This window comes from Bombina bombina, chromosome 4 (genome assembly GCF_027579735.1).
Source record: "Bombina bombina isolate aBomBom1 chromosome 4, aBomBom1.pri, whole genome shotgun sequence".
In the NCBI taxonomy this organism is placed as follows: domain Eukaryota; kingdom Metazoa; phylum Chordata; class Amphibia; order Anura; family Bombinatoridae; genus Bombina; species Bombina bombina.
The window spans coordinates 1,073,554,003-1,073,576,621 of NC_069502.1; the positions used below are offsets into that span (position 1 = coordinate 1,073,554,003).

Consider the following 22,619-nt stretch of genomic DNA (forward strand, 5'->3'; position numbering starts at 1 on the left):
AATTAAGATTTCAGAGCTCCAATCAAGTGGGCAATTTTAATGTATACTTTGATTGGTAGCTTATTACTAAGCCCATTATTTCTCATGTTCAGACTCTGGAAGAAAGTATAACTAAAAAAAGCTTACATTCACAGTCATCTTTTTTTACTGGCACTGTTGCACTTATTCAGTTTCAGCTCCTATTCCCTCCTGTACAGTGTTTCTCAACCGTGGTCCTCAAGTTCCCCCAAGTAGTCAGGTTTTCATTATAGCTGAACCAGTGCACAGGTGAAGTAATCAGTAACACCATGGTTACTAACCTGCTCTCAACAATCAGCTAATTATTTCCTCTGTGTACTGCATCAACTGTAATGAAAAGCTGGCCTGTTGGGGGTACTTAAGGACTGCAGTTGACAATGTTGTGAGTAGGACTTCCCTTTACCTAGAATGTGTTAAATACATATATTAATTTGTATATTTGCAGGACGTATAAATGGTCATATGTTTGTGTTCTAATATAATACCTTATTTTTGTAGTTGGCTCTGCAGTATGCGTTAGTGGCCAGGGAGCTTGTCCCACAATAAAACACTGTAACATCAGTGACTGTGAAAATGTAGGGTTGTACATCACGGACCATGCACAGGTATTTCTTCACTAATTTTCTATTATTTCTCTTATTTAATTATACATATATTTTTAAATCTAAACTTAATATTTTTATCTTGTAGGGGATTTACGAAGACAATGAGATCTCAAATAATGCCTTAGCTGGTATATGGGTTAAAAATCATGGCAATCCTATAATTAGGAGAAATCATATACATCATGGACGTGATGTCGGTGTGTTTACTTTTGACCATGGCATGGTATGTACTAGCTGCTGATCTCACCATTTTACAGTCAAACTGTTTTGGCACTAAGGAGAACAAGTTAACATGTTTCAACATAATAACTTATTTAGTTGCCAAACTGACCTGCAATACATGACCAAGGCATGTGTTGAAGCCTCCTGTGCCAGCCAGAACGTGAAACCCTACAGTGCTAAGCCATTTCTTAACCCTGTGTTGAAGCTGCTTTTTTTTTTGTTTGTAGTTTATCTATTTACTGGTTGTTGGTTTTTCTAAGCATCGCTTATAGGAAATGACTAGTTAGCTTATTTATACAAATATTGAAAAAAGGCCACAGTTGAATGCAAAAAGGGCATCAGTTTATGTTCCAAAAACTCTGTAGAATTCTGTTTGTTTTTAAAAAAAAAAAAAAAAAAAAAAAACTACATGAAATTAGAGGTTTCTTATTTGGGTAAATTTTATGCCGAAATAAGTAAAAAATACAATTTCTAACTATAAAGCTATTGAATAGATTTTAAAATATCAGAATTCAGATTTTACCTAGGATTGACTTAACCTATTTCTATAAAATATAAATGCTGCTATTCCTATGTAAATTCCTATATCATATTAAAATAATAAAAAAAAGATAACCGGCAATCATAAAATAATTACAGCAAAAAGCATCATATATAACATTATTTTTCCAACCACTCGCAGTTCTCATATTTACTTTTATAATAACTGCAACATTTTATTAGCTTGGAGAAACAAGGATCTATTGGCAAAGAGATTAAAACCACAAAATGAGACTAGTGGGTATTGCTAGGTGGTCATCGTTATTTTGAAGTACATTATACAGGATTATTTGAATACTGGGACACCCTCTTCTAAATGAGTGATTTTATTATATATTTATATAGTGAGTATTTGATAAGGTCCTCTTTAGAGTGTAAAGATCTGGAAAAATAGGTGTCATGTAAGGACTCGTATGTCCCTTTTGTATTGTAAGGTGCAACTGTTTGTTTCTTTCATATATCTAGATTTGTCAGGTGATCAGATGATAATCACTCTGTTGTGTCCCCTCATTTGAAAGAGGGAAAGATAATCCTGTCTTTCATATGTGGGGTTCCATGTGTGTATGCTGTCACTGCACACCCCCACACCCCCCCCCGCATATGCAATAAATACATTGGGTAGGCAGTTCCTATTTTTATGACCATCACCTACAATGGCAGAAATGTGACCTCATTGGAAAGAGGGATCTTCACTTGTTTTAACGCACAAGAGAAGGGTTAAAGGGACAGTCTACACCAGAATTGTTAAAAAAATAAATAAAAATAAATAAATAGATAACGCCTTTACTACCCATTCCCCAGCTCTGCACAATCAACATTGTAATATTAATATACTTTATAACCTTTAAACCTCTAAATTTCTTCCTGTTTCTAAGCCACTAAAGGCAGCCTCTTATCATACGCTTTTTTTATTTGCTTTACACAACAGGGGAGTGCTAGTTCATGTGAGCCATATAGATAACATTGTGCTAACGTTTGTAACAGACATTGCACTAATTGGATAAAATGCAAGTCAATAGATAATAGTCATGTGATCAGGGGCCTGTCAGTAAAGGCTTTTAGATACAAGGTAATTACAGAAGTAAAAAGTGTATTAATATAACCATGTTGGTTATGCAAAACTGAGGAATGGGTAATAAAGGCATTATCTATCTTTTTAAACAATAACATTTTTTTTGGAGTAGACTGTCCCTTTAATAGCTTGTCTGAGTAAAACTTGATCAGTACTTTTTTTATGCAGAGTTCTGAGAGCTTTTGTATAATGTGTTTAAATATTAAAAATGACTACTGTTTTAATATACTATAGTATAATTCTAATAGCAACATGTTTTGAATATCAGTGCATGGATCAACTGATGATTGCTATTATTTGCAGGGTTATTTTGAAAGCTGCAACATACATAGAAATAGAATAGCTGGCTTTGAGGTAAAAGCCTATGCCAATCCTACAGTGGTAAGATGCGAAATCCACCATGGCCAGACTGGAGGAATTTATGTCCATGAAAAAGGGAGAGGCCAATTCCTAGAGAACAAAATCTATGCAAACAATTTTGCAGGTGTATGGATTACCTCAAATAGTGACCCAACTATAAGGTATGTAGAAACCTTTTTATTTATTTAAGAATTTATTTTCTCTTTCATGACTCAGAGGATGCAATTTTAAACATTACAATTTACTTCTATCAAATTTACTTAATGATTTTGGTATCCTTTGTTGAATCAGCAGCAATGCACTACTGAGAGGTAGCTAAGCACATAGTGAGCCAATGACAAGAAGCATATATATGTAGCGTCCAATAAGCAGCTAGCTTCCAGTAGTGCCTTGCTCTCTTTAGCCTACCTAGGTATGCTTTTCATTAAAATATACCAACATAACTAAGTAAATTAGATAATAAAAGTAAATTAGAAAGTTGTTTAAAATGACATGCTCTGTCTGAATCATACTTAATTTAGATTTTACTGTCATTTTAAGGAATAATAATCTGACATTAATAAATGCTCTTAAATTATGTTTAATGTATATTTGAATTATGAAATCACTTTACAGTTACATCATTATAGTGTATTGCATGGTATTGTTTTTCTTTAGAATTTAGTGTGCTTTTTTTTTCTTCTTTCTCAGGGGAAATGCAATTTTTAATGGAAATCAAGGTGGTGTATATATTTTTGGTGATGGAAGAGGCCTTATAGAAGAAAATGACATATATGGTACACTAAATATTTTGATTCCAATTTTAATTGTTTTCAAAAGTCAAATAGATGTTTATGATTTTCCCTTTTTATTTACAGGTAATGCTTTAGCGGGCATACAGATTCGGACAAATAGTTGCCCTATTGTCAGGCATAATAAAATTCATGACGGTCAGCACGGTGGAATATATGTGGTAAGTGTTGGATTTATTTAAAAAATGCTGAGTGCCTAAAGTATAACATGGCATGATGATGCAAGTAATTTAGTTATATTATATTTTACCATTTTTTTGAAAGACTTCAAATGTAGGCTTTCTGATTTAAGCAGTTTACTCTTTAATTTATTTTTTTGTTTGTTTTTTTTAAAGCATGAAAAGGGTCAAGGTGTTATTGAAGAAAATGAAGTCTATAGTAATACATTGGCTGGTGTGTGGGTTACAACAGGAAGCACACCTGTTCTACGGAGGAACAGAATACACAGTGGAAAGCAGGTCAGTAATCATCAGGAAGCAAATTCTATTTGTGAAACTGTTTTACCCTTTAATTTTAAGCTAACCTTTCTGAACTCTGCCAGGTTGGGGTGTATTTCTATGACAACGGCCATGGAGTCTTAGAAGACAACGACATCTATAACCATATGTATTCTGGGGTTCAAATAAGGTGAGTTACTTAATATACAATGTAAACAAATTGAATGTTAGTGTTAACTTCTAATTTGGACCAAGTGTTTACCCACTCCCTGCATTGTTCATTCTGCTTATATATATTTTTTTCCTTAATAAAATAACTGATACATTTATTTTTCAAGTTACTCGGGTTTCAGATAATGGATCATACAACTGGTTTATATATATATATATATATATATATATATATATATATATATATATATATATATATATATATATACATACATACATACATACATACATACATACATACATACATACATACATACATACATACATACATACATACATACATACATACATACATACACACACACACACACACACACACACACACACACACACACACACACGGTCCACTCTGTGAAAAGCATTGCTTGGCTAAAAGAAGTTTCACCCAGGTGGTAAATCGTCATAGAACAGGCTACAGGAAATACTACAGGAAAGTTCTACTCTGTGAAAAACATTGCTGGGCTAAAAGAAGTTGCACCCAGGTGGTAAATCGCCATAGAACAGGCTAACAATGGTATTGAGCTGGTTGTTCGTTCCTGTGAGTGCATTTCTCTGTGTGTGTGTGTGTGTATGTATGTATATATATATATTTATTTACTGTTTATTTCCCTCATGCTCATGGAAAAATTTGTATTAGGATAGCAATTTTTGTTAAATATTCTAGTTATGTTGTGCCAATAAATAAGTATTTGTTAAATAAAATTCTCTATATCAATCTGGAGAAAAGTTCTCTCGTTCCCAGCATGAGGGTGAACTTCCTAAGGATTTTAATCTTGGCCCAATGCATGGAGGGTGGGTAGGTCTTATGGTTGCGGCTTCGGATGCTATTCTGTTTGCTTGCTTTCATCTAAGACCTCTACAGTTATGTATTCTCAGGCAACGGAATAGAGATCATTCTGACCTGTCTCAGATAATATCTCTAGATCCACAGACGAGAAAGTTTCTCTCCTGGTGGCTGTCACAGGATCCCATTCTTCAGGGTATGTGTTTCCTACGCCCATCATGGGTAATTGTAACAGATGCCAGTTTGTCAGGTTGGGGCGCTGTGTGTGGTTATCTGAAAGTGCAGGGAACCTGACGTCCAAAGGAAGCAACACTTCCTATCAACATTCTGGAGTTGAGGGCCATATTCAATGCTCTCCTTACATGGCCCCAACTACGTTTCGCCCCTGTTAAATTTGATTCCAATCAGGCAACATCACGACCATGGCTTATGTCAACCATCAGGGTGGGACGCGCAGCCCACTGGCCATACCCGCATTCTTCAATGGACCGAGACATACCCATGTCAGATATCAACCATCCACATTCCAAGTGTGGAGAACAGAGAAGCGGATTTAATGAGTGGACAGACACTTCACTCGGGAATGGTCACTCAATCAGGAAGTGTTCTGCGAGATCACCCGCAGGTGGAGGTGTCTGGAATTGAGATGGGAAACCCTAAGAACTATATAGAAACTACCAATATACAGATTGAGGTTGAGAGATCCTCAGGCGGAGTTGGTGGAAGCCCTGGCAGTCCCTTGGAATTTTAAACTTGTGTATCTTTTTCTTCAAATTGTTTTGTTGCCCTGGTCTGAGGCTCGACTCAAACAACTAGGTTGTGATAGAACGGCAAGGTCCGTTCTATCACAACCTCGATACTCTGAGGCTGACTGCATGGAGATTGAATGGCTAGTCTTGTTTTAGAGAAGATTCTGAGACGCTGATTGATACTCTCATTCAGGCACACAAGACTTTTACTAGACATGCTTACCATAAGGTATGGATGGCTTATCTCTATTGGTGTGTAGAGGGTGGATTATCTTGGCATAAGGTGAAGCTCCCACATATCCTGCAATTTCTTCAAGATGGTCTGAAGAAGGGCCTATTGGCCAGTTCGGTAAAGGGTCATATTCTTGCCCTTTCTGTTTTGTTGCATAAAAAGTTGTCTATTTTGCCAGATGTTCAGTCGTTTGTTCAAGCTATTGCTAAAGACCTGTATTCAAAACTGTTACTCCCCCATGGAACCTTAATCTTGTTCTTGGAGTTTTCCAACAGGCTCCGTTTGATCCTATGCATTCTATTGATATTGTTACTTGGAATGTATTATTTTTGTTGGTTATTGCCTCTGCTCGTAGAGTTTTTTTTTTTAATTGTCTGCTCTAAAGTGTGACCCGCCTTATTTGTTTTTTCATTCTGATACGGCTGTACTGAGGACAAGACCGGGGTTTTTACCGAAGGTTGTTTCACAATATCAACCAAGAAATCGTTGTTCCATCTTTGTCCCAATCCTTCCTCAAAAGAGAGATTACATAATCTGGATCAAAAACTTTTGTCAATCATCTTCCTTGTTTGTGCTGTTTTCTTATAAGCGCAGGGGACAGAAGGCCTCAGCTGTTACTCTTTCCTTATGGCTATGAAGCCTGATTCGCATAGCTTACACAGAAGTGGGTCAGCAGCTCCATCACAAATTTACGGCAAATTCTACCCATTTGGTGTCTACTTCTTGGGCCTTCAAGAATGAGGCTTCGATTGAACAGATTTGCAAGGCTGCTACCTGGTCTTCATTACACACTTTCACAACTGTTTACAGTATTTATGCGTTTGCCTCAACGGATGCATCTTTTGGGAGAAATGTTCTTCAAGCAGTGGTGCCTAGTAATTATGACTGCCTTTCCCTCCCTATCATTCGTGTACTGATTTCCCATATGTTATGAATGTTTTTGTGACCTCTCATTGCCATTAGAAGGAAAATATATAATTTATGCTTACCTTCTTGGCAGTAAGAGTCCACAAACCTGCTCTAACATTGTGTAGTGGTGGCAGTCTTGTGGCACCACTTTACCCCTTGTGTCTCTACTTTCTCTTGTAAGATGTATTGAGTCCACGGATTCATCCATACTTGTGGGATATTATCCTTCCTAACAGGAAGTGGCAAAGAGAGCACCCACAGCAGTGCTGTCTATATAGCTCCTCCCTTAGCTACACCCCCCAGTCATTCTCTATGCCTGCTTAAAGGGCCACTGTAAGTAAATATTTTCTATGCCTGTTACTAACTAACTACCCCAAATACACTTTTTATCAATAGCATTTCATTAACATATCTCTACCGTATATCAGAAATCTTGTCTGCAAATTTAATTGTTTTCCAAACCCACTCCGTGGGTATCCTTTGCTCTGTACCAATCCGTTTACAATACCTAGGTTTCAAAATGGCGCTTTAAACACAAAGTTATTGGTTTAAGTATTTTGAACATGCAGTGCTGAAAATAGTGGGCAGGATAACGTGACATCATCGGCGAATAAAAGATATAACTTTTAGAACGTTATGAAACTTTGTTTTGGAGAAAATATAGGTCAGTAGGTTTTAATTAATGTTTATTAACTTTAATATGTTAGTTGTTTAGCTTAAAAATTATAACAAAGTAATCCTTTAACTGCTAGGAAGGGTAAAGTGAGTGTGGTGACAAAAAATGTTAGTTTTTATTTTCTCAAGCAAAAGTTTATTTTAAATGGTACCGGTGTGTACTATTCACTCTCTGGCAGAAAAGGGATGAAGATTTCTGCAAGGAGGATGATGATCTTAGCACTTTGTAACTAAGATCCACTGCTGTTCTCACAAGGGCTGAAGAGTACCTGAAAACTTCAGTTGGGGGAACGGTTTGCATGCTAAGCTGCATTGAGGTATGTTCAGTCTATTTTTTTTCTAGACAGACTGTGATAATTCTAGAAAAAGGCTGGCAATATCCCTATGAGGGAAGGGTAAGCTGTATTCAGACACTAAGTAGGAATCCCAGCTTGCATAAAGGGCTCATTGGTTACTGGTTACACTGTTAGGAAAAAACGTTTTTTTATCCCGTGGACTTAAAGGATGCGTATCTACACATCCCTATTCACAGAGATCATCATCAATTCCTCAGATTTGCCTTTCTGGACAGGCATTACCAGTTCGTGGCTCTTCCCTTCGGGTTGGCTACGGCTCCCAGAATTTTCACAAAGGTGCTAGGGTCCCTTTTGGCGGTTCCAAGACCGCGGGGCATAGCAGTGGCGCCTTATCTAGACAACATCTTAATTCAGGCGTCGACTTTCCAGCTAGCCAAGTCTCACACGGACATCGTGTTGGCTTTTCTGAGATCTCACGGGTGGAAGGTGAACATAAAAAAAGAGTTCTCTCTTCCCTCTCACAAGAGTTTCCTTCCTAGGGACTCTGATAGACTTGGTAGAAATGAAAATATTTCTGACGGAGGTCAGAAAATCAAAACTCTTAAACCACTTGCCGAGCTCTTCATTCCATTCCTCGGCCATCAGTGGCTCAGTGTATGGAGGTAATCAGACTCATGATAGCGGCAATGGACATGGTTCCTTTTGCCTGCCTACACCTCAGACCACTGCAACTATGCATGCTCAAACAGTGGAATGGGGATTATGCAGATTTATCTCCTCAACTGCATCTGGACCAGGAGACCAGAGATTCTCTTCTCTGGTGGTTGTCTCAGGACCACCTGTCTCAGGGAATGTGTTTCCGCAGGCCAGAGTTGCCCATAGTAACGACAGATGCCAGCCTGCTAGGCTGGGGTGCAGTCTGGAACTCCCTGAAAGCACAGGGCTTATGGTCTCGGGAGGAAACTCTCCTCCCGATAAACAATCTAGAACTGAGAGCGATATTCAGTGCGCTTCAGGCGTGGCCTCAGCTAGCTGCGGCCAAATTCATCAGATTTCAGTCAGACAACATCACTACTGTAGCTTATATCAATCATCAAGGAGGAACACAGAGTTATCTAGCGATGATGGAGGTAACCAAAATAATCCGATGGGCGGAGGATCACTCTTGCCATCTCTCAGCAATCCATATCCCAGGGGTAGAGAACTGGGAGGCGGCTTTCCTAAGTCGTCAGACTTTTCATCCGGGGGAGTGGGAGCTCCATCCGGAGGTATTTGCCCAGCTGACTCAGCTATGGGGCACACCAGAATTGGATCTGATGGCGTCCCGTCAGAACGCCAAACTTCCTCGTTACGGGTCCAGATCCCGGGATCCCCAGGCGGTACTGATTGATGCTCTAGCAGTGCCCTGGTCCTTCAATCTGGCCTATGTATTTCCACCGTTTCCTCTCCTCCCATGTCTGGTTGCCAGAATCAAGCAGGAGAGAGCTTTGGTGATTCTGATAGCACCTGCGTGGCCACGCAGGACTTGACATGTCCACTAGGTCTGCATACCATCTGTTCCACCGTGGACTCTGCCAATGAGGCAGGACCTTCTAATCCAAGGTCCGTTCAAGCATCCAAATCTAATTTCTCTGCGTCTGACTGCTTGGAGATTGAACGCATGATTCTATCAAAGCATGGTTTCTCTGAGTCGGTCATTGATACCCTGATTCAAGCTAGAAAGCCTGTCACCAGGAAAATCTATCATAAGATTTGGCGCAAATATCTTTATTGGTGTGAATCCAAGGGTTACTCATGGAGTAAGATTAGGATTCCTAGAATATTGTCTTTTCTCCAAGAAGGATTGGAGAAGGGATTATCAGCTAGTTCCATAAAAGGACAGATATCTGCTTTGTCTATTCTTTTACACAAACGTCTGGCAGATGTACCAGACGTTCAAGCGTTTAGTCAGGCCTTAGTCAGGATCAAGCCTGTATTTAAACCTGTTGCTCCGCCATGGAGCCTAAACTTAGTTCTTAAAGTTCTTCAAGGGGTTCCGTTTGAACCTATGCATTCCATAGATATTAAGCTTCTATCTTGGAAGGTTTTGTTTTTAGTAGCTATCTCTTCAGATCGAAAAGTTTCTGAGTTATCTGCTTTACAGTGTTACTTACCTTACCTTGTTTTCCATGCAGATAAGGTGGTTTTGCGTACCAAACCTGGATTCCTTCCTAAGGTTGTTTCTAATAGGAATATCAATCAGGAAATTGTTGTTTCTTCACTGTGTCTTAATCCTTCATCAAAGAAGGAACGTCTGTTGCACAATCTTGATGTGGTTGGTGCTTTAAAGTTCTACTTACAAGCAACTAAAGATTTCCGTCAAACATCTTCATTGTTTGTTGTTTACTCTGGTAAGCGGAGAGGTCAAAAGGCTATGGCTACCTCTTTCTTTTTGGCTGAAAAGCATCATCCGTTTGGCTTATGAGACTGATGGCCAGCAGCCTCCTGAAAGAATTACTGCTCATTCTACTAGAGCAGTGGCTTCCACATGTTTTTTTCAAAATGAGGCTTCTGTTGAACAGATTTGTAAGGCGGCGACTTGGTCTTTGCTTCATACTTTTTCCAAATTTTACAAATTCGATACTTTTGCTTCTTCGGAGGCTATTTTTGGGAGAAAGGTTCTACAAGCAGTGGTGCCTTCCGTTTAAGGTACCTGTCTTGTCCCTCCCTTCATCCGTGTCCTAAAGCTTTGGTATTGGTATCCCAGTATGGATGAATCCGTGGACTCGATACATCTTACAAGAGAAAACATAATTTATGCTTACCTGATAAATTTATTTCTCTTGTGATGTATCGAGTCCACGGCCCGCCCTGTCTGTTTAAGGCAGGTAGTATATTTTTATTTTAAAAACTTCAGTCACTTCTGCACCCTATAGTTTCTCCTTTTTCTTCCTAACCTTCGGTCGAATGACTGGGGGGGTGGAGCTAAGGGAGCAGCTATATAGACAGCTCTGCTGTGGGTGCTCTCTTTGCCACTTCCAGTTAGGAAGGAGAATATCCCACAAGTATGGATGAATCCGTGGACTCGATACATCACAAGAGAGAAATTTATCAGGTAAGCATAAATTCTGTTTTTGCCTTGTCCTCAGCTTGAACTACTGGGAGGGTAGGGGAAGGGGGGGATACTTCAACAGCGGTATAATTAGCTTCAGGTCAGGGCGTATGATACAAAGCAGGAGCTCTTAATTTTTGCTGTGATTGCATTTCTCCATATTATTGCAGTTTTTTTTTATATATATATATATTTCTTTTACAAGATATGATGAGTCCACGAATTTCATCCTTATGGAATATCGCCTCCTGGTCAGCAGGAGGAGGCAAAGAGCACCACAGCAGAGCTGTATATATAGCTCCTCCCTTCCCTCCCACTCCAGTCATTCTCTTTGCCTGCGTTAGTGATAGCAAGAGGTAAAGTGAGGTGTTAGTTTTAGATTCTGCAATCAAGAGTTTATTATTTTTTACAGCAGTGCCAAAGTGTGCTACTTCTGGGGTGTAGCCTAGACCAGATCAGTCTCTTTAGTACAAAAAGAGAAGCATTTGGTGGCTTCAAAGCAATAGGAACTGGTGGGACATAATTCTCACTGCGCCTCCTATACATGTTTGCTGCCCTAATACTGATAGCCTAAGCACTTTTAACTCAGGCTGATCTTTGTCCACAGGGCTATGGGAGGGAGAGAGCCTCTGAAAACCTGCTGGACTGCCATGCTGTCGCACAGCTTTCCAGGTAAGTGCTGGAAGGGAGGGACAGCACATACTGAGCGGGAGCTAAAATTCCAGCAGTTAACGTTCCTGGACAGTCACACATACTGGGGCTAAGTAATGGAGTCCGCATGAGAACAGGGCTCTTACTGTGTTGGGACACGTCACCTCACGGAAGTTGTCAGTTTGATGACGTCCAGGAGCTGGTTTCGTTAATGTTAAGTGGTATAACATTTATTGTAATGGCATGGCGTATGGGTCACTTCGGTTTATGTTACATAAATTCGGCTGTTTTTCCAACCATGCATGTTTAGGCTTTCCTATGTGATACAGCTTGAGCCTGATTGCCCCCAATCTGTATCTTACACAAATAAAAACAGAGAAGCGCTCAACCTGGGAAAGAACAATAGCATAATAGCTTGTTCTATGGCTAGTTACCACCCTAGAAGCAGCCTCTTTTTGCTCAATATGTGCCTTTCACAGAGAAGAACTTTCCTGTAGCATATTAGTCTGATCCTGACTTCACAGTACAGTCCAGCACCGAAATACCAGGCAATCCCTCTCTGAACGAGAGAAACAGCAAAACCCCAGACGTACGTTTCGGTTCTCTCTTTATATTTATGCAAATTATGACACTTGGGGAAGTCTCCCTAAGTGTGATGCGGGAATCCAGACGTGGACCCGTTGCTCAGTGTGCCTAGAGGGATATGGCTGCACCTCACTGACGAGGCCCACAATAGGCCGAAACGTACGTCTGGGGTTTTACTGTTTCTCTTGTTCAGAGAGGGATTGCCTGGTATTTCGGGACTGGACTGTACTGTGAAGTCGGGATCAGACTGATATACTACAGGAAAGTTCTTCTCTGTGAGAGGCACATATTGAGCAAAAAGAGGCTGCTTCTAGGGTGGTAACTAGCCATAGAACAAGTTCTTATGCTATTGTTCGTTCCCAGGTTGAGCGCTTCTCTCTTTTTATTTATGCTGTATCTTACACAGTTTCACTAGCTCCTGGTGGCCTATCTATATTAATGGCGACCGGGAGATTGAGTGTTCACGATGGGCGGAGTTGTTAGTTTGCGCTGCTTTCGGGTGCTTCCTCTGTCCTCAGGGCATATATCAGACAAATGCCGGGAGTTAAAGATTCTTCACGCCCACGATGGGCGGAGTTGCTAAGCGCGCCACTTTCAGGCGCTTTCTCTGTTTCTAGGCAAGTAACGGGAATTGGAGCGTCTTAACGCCCACGAGGGGCGGAGCTCTGTGACGCCTTTTTGGATTCCTGAGACAGTCTCTCTCACCAGTGTGATTATCCTTTGCGGGTTTAGCACGCTGTGAGAGTGCAGTTGGACTGCATTTATGTCTCGTTTCTTCTCAGTGTGTATTGCACAGAGGAAAATAAGTTAATAGGCATTCCTATATGAGCCTTAAAGGACCAGTCAACACTGTAGATTTGCATAAACAAGACAATGCAATAGCACTTAGTCTGAACTTCAAATGAGTAGTAGATTTTTTTTCTGACAATTTTAAAAGTTGTCTATTTCCACTTCCCCTGTACCATGTGACAGCCACCAGCCAATCACAAATGCATACACGTACCGTGTGACAGCAATCAGCCATTCACAAATGCATACACACTTATTCTTGCACATGCTCACTAGGAGCTGGTGACTCAAAAAGTTTAAATATAAAAAGACTGTGCACATTTTGTTAATGGAAGTAAATTAGAAAGTTGTTTAAAATTGCATGCTCTATCTGAACAATTAAAGTTTAATTTTGATTGAGTGTCCCTTTAAGATATTTGCATTTGGTAACTTGAACATCATCTCAGAGTAAAAAGGCTGCAGATTTCTTGTTAATTATTCCAACCATGCATGTTGAAGAAAAAGTTATTGTTATTTAAAGAGACAGTACCGTTTTTTATGTTATTTTTATTGCATAAATACAACTGTTTATTTGTTATTTCCTCCTTGGTGTCTATAGGATGGAACAACTGCTCAAAAAGACAGTTACTTTCAAGATTTAAAGAGACAGTAACGTCTTTTTATGTGCACATTTTATCAAGGAATTTCAGTTTTCTTTGATCATTCATCCCTTGTGATTTGGGATGGAACAAAAGCGTACATAATGAGACAGTTTTCATTTTGTGTGTGTACTTTTTATTAAAAAAAAAATAATAAAAAAAAATTCTTGTACCTACTCTCTCTAAGGAGTTGGCTATTAGGAACAGGTTGATAATGGTCAAGTTTGGCCATTCTTTCCTCCTATAAGTGTTCCTTGGAAATTTATGACCCACACTCGGTGCCCTACTCTTCCTTTTACACTCCGTGTGGAGTTATGGTATTTCCACGAGGTGGGAAACATTCCTAGAGGAAGTTTTTCAGTAGTTACTATTTCCAATGCTTCCTCCATATTATGAAGGAGGGATATGCTTTGGGATTTTCCAAATTCTTGGAGATGTTCCTGATAGCTGACGTTGTCAGGGACTCTGGACGGACGGTTCCTAATGGTAGAGGGGGCTATTTCTACCCTGGCCAAACGAAATTCTATTCCTATCGAGGATAGTTGTGCTTTTAAAGACCCTATGGATAAGAAGTTAGAAGGTCTTCTTACAAAAGTTTACATCCACCAGGGATTTCTTTTACAATCGGCGGCCTGCATTGTTACTGTGACTAGTGCGGCTGCTTTCTGGTTTGATGCTCTAGAGGAGTCTCTTAAGACAGAGACCCCATTGGAAGAGATACAGGATCGGATTCAAGCTCTTAAGCTAGCTAAAGCTTTTAGCTATTCCTTACAAGGGGAAGACCCTGTTCAGGTCTGACTTGGAGGAAATTATTTCTGAAGGTAAGGGTCATCTTCCCCCCTCAGGATAAGAAGTCGAAACAGAGAGGGAGACAGAGTGATTTTCGTTCCTTTCGAAATTTCAAGGAAGTTCCCTCTTACTCTTCCGCTAAACAGGAAGGGGATTATCCACAAAACAAGTCCACTTGGATAACCAGTCTTGGAACAAGGGTAAACAACCCAAGAAGCCTGCTGCTGCTACCAAGACAGCATGAAGGGGCGGCCCCCGATCCGGGACAGGATCTAGTAGGGGCAGACTTTTCTCTTTTTGTGCAGGCTTGGATAAGAGACGTTCAGGATCCAGGGACACTAGAAATCGTGTCTCAAGGGTATCAGTTGGAATTCAAAAATTCCTTCCCCAGAGGAAGGTTTCTTCTTTCACGATTGTCTGTAGACCAGATAAAAAGAGAGGCGTTTTTACGCTGTGTAAGAGACCTCTCCTCCATGGGAGTAATTTGCCCCGTTCCAATACAGCAACAGGGGCTGGGGTTTTACTCAATTGTCTTTGTAGTTCCCATAAAAAGAGGGAACGTTCCGACCCATTTTAGATCTCACAAGTCTAAACAAGTTTCTCAGAGTTCCATCCTTCAAGATGGAGACTATTCGGACAATTCTTCCATTGATCCAGGAGGGTCAATATATGACTACCGTGGATTTAAAGGATGCATATCTTTATATTCCTATCCACAGAGATCATCACAAGTTCCTGAAGGTTGACTTTCTGGACAAACATTTTCAGTTCGTGGTCCTTCCTTTCGGTCTGGCCACGGCACCCAGAATTTTCACAAGGGTTCTGGGATCTCTGCTAGCGGTTCTCAGGCTGCGGGGCATTGCAGTGGCACCTTATCTGGACGATATTCTGATCCATGCGTCTTATCAGCTGACAGTCTCATACACACATTGTTCTATCCTTTTTAAGGACTCACGGGTGGAAGGTGAATATAGAAAAGAATTCACTAATTCCACAGACAAGGTTTCCTTTCCTGGGAACTCTAATAGACTCTCTATCCATGAAAATCTTTTTGACGGACGTCAAAGTTAAAGATTCTGAATACATGCCGATCCCTTCAGTCCAATCCTCGGCCATCAGTGGCTCAGTTCATGGAGGCAATTGGATTTATGTTGGCTGCAATGGACATCATTCCGTTTGCTCATTTTCATCTCAGACCTCTACAACTGAGCATGCTCAGACAATGAAATGGCGATTATGCAAATTTGTCTCCTCAGATAGATCTGGGTTAGGAGACGAGGGCGTTTCTTCTTTGATGGTTGTCGCTGGATCATCTGTCCCAAGGGACGTACTTCCGCAGACCCTCATGGGTGATAGTGACAACAGACGCCAGCCTACTAGGATGGGGTGCAGTCTGGAATTCCCTGAAGGCTCAGGGTGTGTGGACTTGGTCGGAGTCTCTACTTCCCATCAATATTCTGGAATTGAGAGCAATATTCAATGCACTTCAGGCTTGGCCTCAGTTGGTTTCGGCCAAATTCATCCGATTTCAGTCGAACAACATCACGACTGTGGCTTACATCAATCATCAGGGAGGAACAAGGAGTTCCTTAGCGATGACAGAAGTATCCAAGATAATTGGGTGGGCGGAAGCTCACTCTTGTTATCTGTCAGCAATCTACATCCCAGGAGTGGACAACTGGGAAGCGGATTTTTTGAGCAGACAGACGTTTCATCCGGGGGAATGGGAATTCCATCCGGAGGTCTTTGCCAACTTGATTCTCAGATGGGGCAGACCGGAGCTGGATCTTATGGCATCTCGTCAGAATGCCAACCTCCCGAGATACGGATCCAGGTCCAGGGATCCTCAGGCCGAACTGATAGATGCCTTGGTCGTTCAACCTAGCTTATATTTTTCCACCGTTTGCTCTCCTTCCCCGGGTGATTGCTCGAGTCAAACAGGAGAGGGCTTTGTGATCTCATCGCTCCTGCGTGGCCTTGCAGGACTTGGTATGCCGATCTGGTGGACATGTCCTCTCTGCTGCCGTGGAAGCTTCCTTTGAGGCAGGACCTTCTCATTCAGGGACCCTTCCATCATCTGAATTTAATTTCTCTGCAGCTGACTGCTTGGAGATTGAGCGCTTGATTTTATCTAAGCGAGGGTTTTCTGATTCGGTCATTGATACCTTGATCCAGGCACGTAAGCCTGTTACTAGACAGATTTACCATAAGATATGGCGTAAATATCTTTATTGGTGCGAATCCAAGGGCTACTCGTGGAGTAAGTTTAGGATTCCTAGGATTTTGTCCTTTCTCCAGGAGGGATTGGAGAAAGGGTTATCAGCAAGTTCCTTAAAGGGACAGATTTCTGCTTTATCTAGTTTGCTACACAAACGTCTGGCAGATATTCCGGATGTTCAATCTTTTTTTTTTAGGCTCTGACTAGAATCAGGAACTGTAAATAGAAAGAATCGGACAGGCGCAGCCTGACTCAAGTGAAATACAGTTTATTGAGCAGTAAGTGCGCAAGACAAATGGCTACTTACAAACTTAAAAACATATAAGGCATATGTATAATCTGATTCCAAAATGAAGACCACTGCAAGAATCCACAGTACACTGGTGTGTAAAATAGGATGCAAATGTCTCCACTGCATCCTATTTTATGACTTTCTGCATTAACACTTTATCCACCTATACTATTTGGAAGGTATTTTACCAGCTATCATCGCACTTGCTTATCAATTTCGGCTGAGGTGGATGTTACAAGTTGGATCACACCAGTGTACTGTGGATTCTTGCAGTGGTCTTCATTTTGGAATCAGATTATACATATGCCTTATATGTTTTTAAGTTTGTAAGTAGCCATTTGTCTTGCGCACTTACTGCTCAATAAATTGTATTTCACTTGAGTCAGGCTGCGCCTGTCCCATTCTTTCTATTTACAGTTCCTTTTCACCTTGATGCGATCAACAGAAATCCATGACACGTCACAGGCAGCAACTGATCACCCTTGAACCCGGAAGGAGGAACTCGCGACACAAATCATTCCTCTTTCAGCTCAAAGGAGAAAACCGGCTTTTACCCATACAAACGCTCCTGGACCGTAAGAGCCAAATTTTTGGCTTTGTTTGCCTAACTGTCTGACTAGAATCAGGCCTGTGTTTAGACCTATTGCTCCTCCTTGGAGTTTGAATTTAGTTCTTAAAGTTCTTCAAGGGGTTCTGTTTGAACCTATGCATTCCATAGATATTAAGTTATCTTGGAAAGTTTTATTTTTTGGTTGCTATTTCTTCTGCTCGCAGAGTTTCTGAGCTTTCGGCATTACAATGTGATTCTCCTTACCTTATTTTTCATTCTGATAAGGTAGTGTTACGTACCAAACCTGTTTTTTTTCCTAAGGTTGTTTCCAACAAAAATGTTAATCAGGAAATTGTTCCTTCATTGTGTCCTAATCCTCCTTCTAAGAAGGAGCGTCTGTTACATAACTTGGACGTGGTCCGTGCCCTGAAGTTTTACTTGCAGGTGACTAAAGAATTTCGTCATTCATCTTCATTATTTGTTGTTTTTTCAGGAAAACGTAGGGGCCAGAAAGCTACGGCTACCTCTTTCTTTTTGGCTGAAGAGTATCATCCATTTTGCATATGAGACTGCTGGACAGCAGCCTCCTGAAAGAATTACGGCTCATTCTACTAGGGCTGTGGCTTCCTCATGGGCATTTAAAAATGATGCTTTTGTTGAACAGATTTGCAAGGCTGCAACTTGGTCGTCTCTTCACACTTTTTCCAAATTTTCCAAATTTGATATTTTTGCCTCGTCCGAGGCTGTTTTTGGGAGATAGGTTCTTCAAGCAGTGGTGCCTTCTGTTTAGGTTCCTGTCTTGTCCCTCCCTTTCATCCGTGTCCTATTGCTTTGGTATTGTATCCCATAAGGATGAAATACGTGGACTCATCATATCTTGTAAAAGAAAAAGAAATTTATGCTTACCTGATTTATTTATTTTACGATATGACGAGTCCACGGCCCACCCTGTCATTTTCTAAGACAGGTCTTTTTTTGTTAAACTTCAGTCACCTCTGCACCTTGGCTTTTCCTTTCTCTTCCTAACTTCGGTCGAATGACTGGAGTGGGAGAGAAGGGAGGAGCTATATATACAGCTCTGCTGTGGTGCTTTTTGCCTCCTCCTGCTGACCAGGAGGCGATATTCCATAAGTAAGGATGAAATCCGTGGACTCGTCATATCGTAAAAGAAATACATTTATCAGGTAAGCATAAATTTCCTTTTTGAAACTGTATAAAAAAAATACAAAAATGTAAAGCTCACATGATTTTTTTTTCATGCACCTTATACATCTGTAAAAAAAATGGACAATATATAACTGACTTATGAGTGTGCACAGCTTCTGTCAAAGGCTGTGAGAATACCTGAGCTCCAAGATGGCACTGGCAGCCCTACAAAGAGGTGGAGCTTCAGTAGCTAGCACCTTTAAGTTATTAAAACAGGAGAACAGATTTAAAAAAATAGCTCAGGAACGGGGGCGTGTCTAAGCAGCGACTCGGAGAAGTCGCATCTTTCAGAGCTTGTTTAATCCACTTATTTAAAAGAGAAACCCTACAACTAAAACATACTTTCAGACTACCGCTGTGGTTCTCTACATAGTGGTGTTCCGCAAAAACCATACCAAGTTGTATTTTTGACTCCGGAGTCCGAAATTAGACATCAAGGGCCTTGAGCTGTGGCTCACAAAAGGCGACGTCATCTCCTCGGGAAACAGAGGTACCTTGCCGTTTCTGGGCACTCTAAGGGCTCAACGCCGACCTTGCAGAACGCATCTATAACAACAAAAAACACTACAAAACACAGGAAGACACTAAAGCTTCGAAGGGCCTTTAACACATGGAAGCTAAAAATGGCCGTTGCAAGCGTATCTGATCACTCTACACAAATAATCGCATGGCCAAATTAGAGGAACTCCTCCTAGATCTCCTGGATAGGGCACCAAAGGATTATCTGATGGAGCGCTGCTTTGCCATGAGCTCAGGAATAGCAGTTTCAGTAGTATCAACTGCAAACTCCCGTCATTAACAACTACTGGCAGGAGCCTCAGCCCTCCAAGAACATTATCCTACCAACACTCATGCTTATGAATGGAGGAGAAACACCCCAATTACTTCAAACTTCCCTTATCACAGACCACGAGGAGAAAGGCTCTTGGATATTACCTTGCAGCATGATGGAACAACTGGACACATTGAGCAAAGCATGGTAGATGGGAAAGCGTCCACCACTAGGTGGGGCCTTGCGGGGGTTTGTGGGGGGCTTCCGGGAGGCCTTAAGTGATCCACAGACCAATTACCCATCTACAACTTATGTCATAACTAGCCTCATTGAAGAGAACAGCTCTCATCTCGAGATCTTACTTAAATCCTCTCACCAGGCACAAGCTGTGTATACTCCTACAGGGACATTGGCTAAAGACTCTTCAGGACCAGTATCGCATTTGAATTGTGCTGTATTCTTCTCCATTTCCTGCACCCACGGAAATGTCACAACTTGGCTTGTATACCAAACAAAGGAACTAGTAGCAAAAAACAATGTAATTATACAGCCAAAATCTTGGGGAAAAAATTTGACCACATAATGGTGCCATGAACAGCTACAACCTTTTAAGACTGTGGTAGTGAGTTTAATAATTTGTTAAGCAAAGTTAGTTTCTATATTCTTTCTCAGGTTGTTTTCTTCTGTGTAATTAATAATAATAAAGTATGCACCTATCATATCGTTTTACAACCATAGCCCATATATGGAGACGCCAGATATTACACCTCAGAGTGCACATTATGTATACACAAGTACCTAAAATGTTTGCTATGTTATGTTTACACAACACCTATTATTGCCCTGTATACAGGGGTTTATACTATCATCTAAATAACGTTCCTATACCTAGGTCTGAAGTAATGCTGATTGCCCCCCAGCAATCTCCATAATCTGTGTGGTACATAAAAATTAGCGTTTAGGTTATGCACTCGAAGCAGAGTATATTAAACTGCATGTAGCTGTAAAAACCCTTCACCATATTTTTGAAACGATATGTTGGTCCTATATACCACTTTTTAATTAAAATATAAGATTTATCATTAATACACTCTTAAAGGGATAGGAAATTAAAATTGCATGAGTCAGATAGAGCATGTACTTTTAAGACACTTTCTTAAATATACTTCTATTTTCAAATGTGCTTTGTTCTCTTAGTATCCCTTGTTAAAAAAAATGAATACGCACATATACACTAGTGGGAGCTGCTGCTAATTGGTGCCTGCACGCATTTGTCTCTTGTGATTGGTTAAATATATATTTTCAGCTTTCTGTCAGTAGTGCAATGCTGCCCCTTCAGCAATGGATAACAAGAGAATGAAGACAATTTTATAATATAATTAAATTGAAAAGTTGTTTAAAATTGTATGTTCTATCTGAATCATAAAAGAAAATGTTGGGGTTTACTATCCCTTTAATAATTTGTAAGCTCTATTTAGTTGCATGTTTTTGGTCTGCCCAGACTTAGTAACAGCATCTTTACAACTCATATGTCTTATTCATTTTAACATTGAACTTTACTAGATGCAGTTTTTCTTGACTCTTCATATCCTGTTTTAATCATCAAGTTTCTGTTTTGCTTGTTGATAAACCCCAATTGTCAAAAGTATTGTTGCAGCAGGACCAAAAGTGTCCAAACTCAACATGGGGATAAAATTGAGGACTATATCTTATTGAGTACGAACTTATCTTGCAAATATGATAAATATATCTGCATAACTGTATTCTACATTACTAATGTATTTTCTTCTATAAGGTACGACGAGTCCACGGATTCATCCTTTACTTTTGGGATATTATCCTCCTGCTAACAGGAAGTGGCAAAGAGCACCACAGCAGAGCTGTCTATATAGCTCCTCCCTTAGCTCCACCCCCAGTCATTCTCTTTGCCTTCTCTAAGTACTAGGAAGGGTAAAGTGAAAGAGGTGATAAAATGTAAGTTTTTATTTTATTCAAGCAAGAGTTTTTTATTTTAAACGGTACCGGTGTGTACTATTTTCTCTCAGGCAGCAGATGGATGAAGACTTCTGACTGGAGGCTAATGATCTTAGCATTTGTCACTAAGATCCAGAGCAGTTCCCACAGAATGGCTGAGGAGTACAAGAAACTTCAGTGTGAGGAACGTTTTTCATGCTATATAGCAGTGAGGTATGTTCAGTCATTTTTTTCTGGAGAGACTGTGGTATTTCAGAATTGGCTGACAGTATCCCCATGAGGGTAAGGGTAAGCAGTAATCCTAAGAGAAGAGGGGTATTACTAAGCTTGCATTTAGGGGCTAAGATAAAAATGGTTGACACTGAGTTTAAATGTTTGTGGGCAAACGTTTATTGACCTGGGAGTACTGATAACTTTTTTGGCAGTGAAGTTTTTTATACTTTATTAGAGGGTACACTTGGCTTCTGTTTTGGGTTTGAGAACCCATATGGCTAGTTTGAGACCGCTCTGGTGCGATTCATTTGGGCTGAGAAACATCGAGTGAGATGGGCGGGGCCTATTTCTTTCATGTAATTAGCAAGAGTCCATGAGCTAGTGACGTATGGGATATACATTCCTACCAGGAGGGGCAAAGTTTCCCAAACCTCAAAATGCCTATAAATACACCCCTCACCACACCCACAATTCAGTTTTACAAACTTTGCCTCCGATGGAGGTGGTGAAGTAAGTTTGTGCTAGATTCTACGTTGATATGCGCTCCGCAGCAAGTTGGAGCCCGGTTTTCCTCTCAGCGTGCAGTGAATGTCAGAGGGATGTGAGGAGAGTATTGCCTATTTGAATGCAGTGATCTCCTTCTAAGGGGTCTATTTCATAGGTTCTCTGTTATCGGTCGTAGAGATTCATCTCTTACCTCCCTTTTCAGATCGACGATATACTCTTATATATACCATTACCTCTGCTGATTCTCGTTTCAGTACTGGTTTGGCTATCTGCTATATGTAGATGAGTGTCCTGGGGTAAGTAAGTCTTATTTTCTGTGACACTCCAAGCTATGGTTGGGCACTTTGTTTATAAAGTTCTAAATATATGTATTCAAACATTTATTTGCCTTGACTCAGAATGTTCAACTTTCCTTATTTTCAG

The 22,619-nt window shown here is 40.4% G+C and overlaps 1 protein-coding gene across 1 annotated transcript in view; it reads left to right on the forward strand.

The window, feature by feature from the left end:
- FBXO11 (F-box protein 11) overlaps window positions 1-22,619 on the forward strand; it is a 379,957-nt gene that overhangs the window by 257,777 nt on the left and 99,561 nt on the right. The window contains exons 10-16 of the mRNA XM_053712228.1: window positions 517-623; window positions 709-846; window positions 2,761-2,978; window positions 3,508-3,593; window positions 3,675-3,769; window positions 3,944-4,066; window positions 4,150-4,235. Of these exons, the coding sequence (XP_053568203.1) occupies window positions 517-623; window positions 709-846; window positions 2,761-2,978; window positions 3,508-3,593; window positions 3,675-3,769; window positions 3,944-4,066; window positions 4,150-4,235 (853 nt within the window). The remainder of the gene's footprint in view (window positions 1-516; window positions 624-708; window positions 847-2,760; window positions 2,979-3,507; window positions 3,594-3,674; window positions 3,770-3,943; window positions 4,067-4,149; window positions 4,236-22,619) is intronic.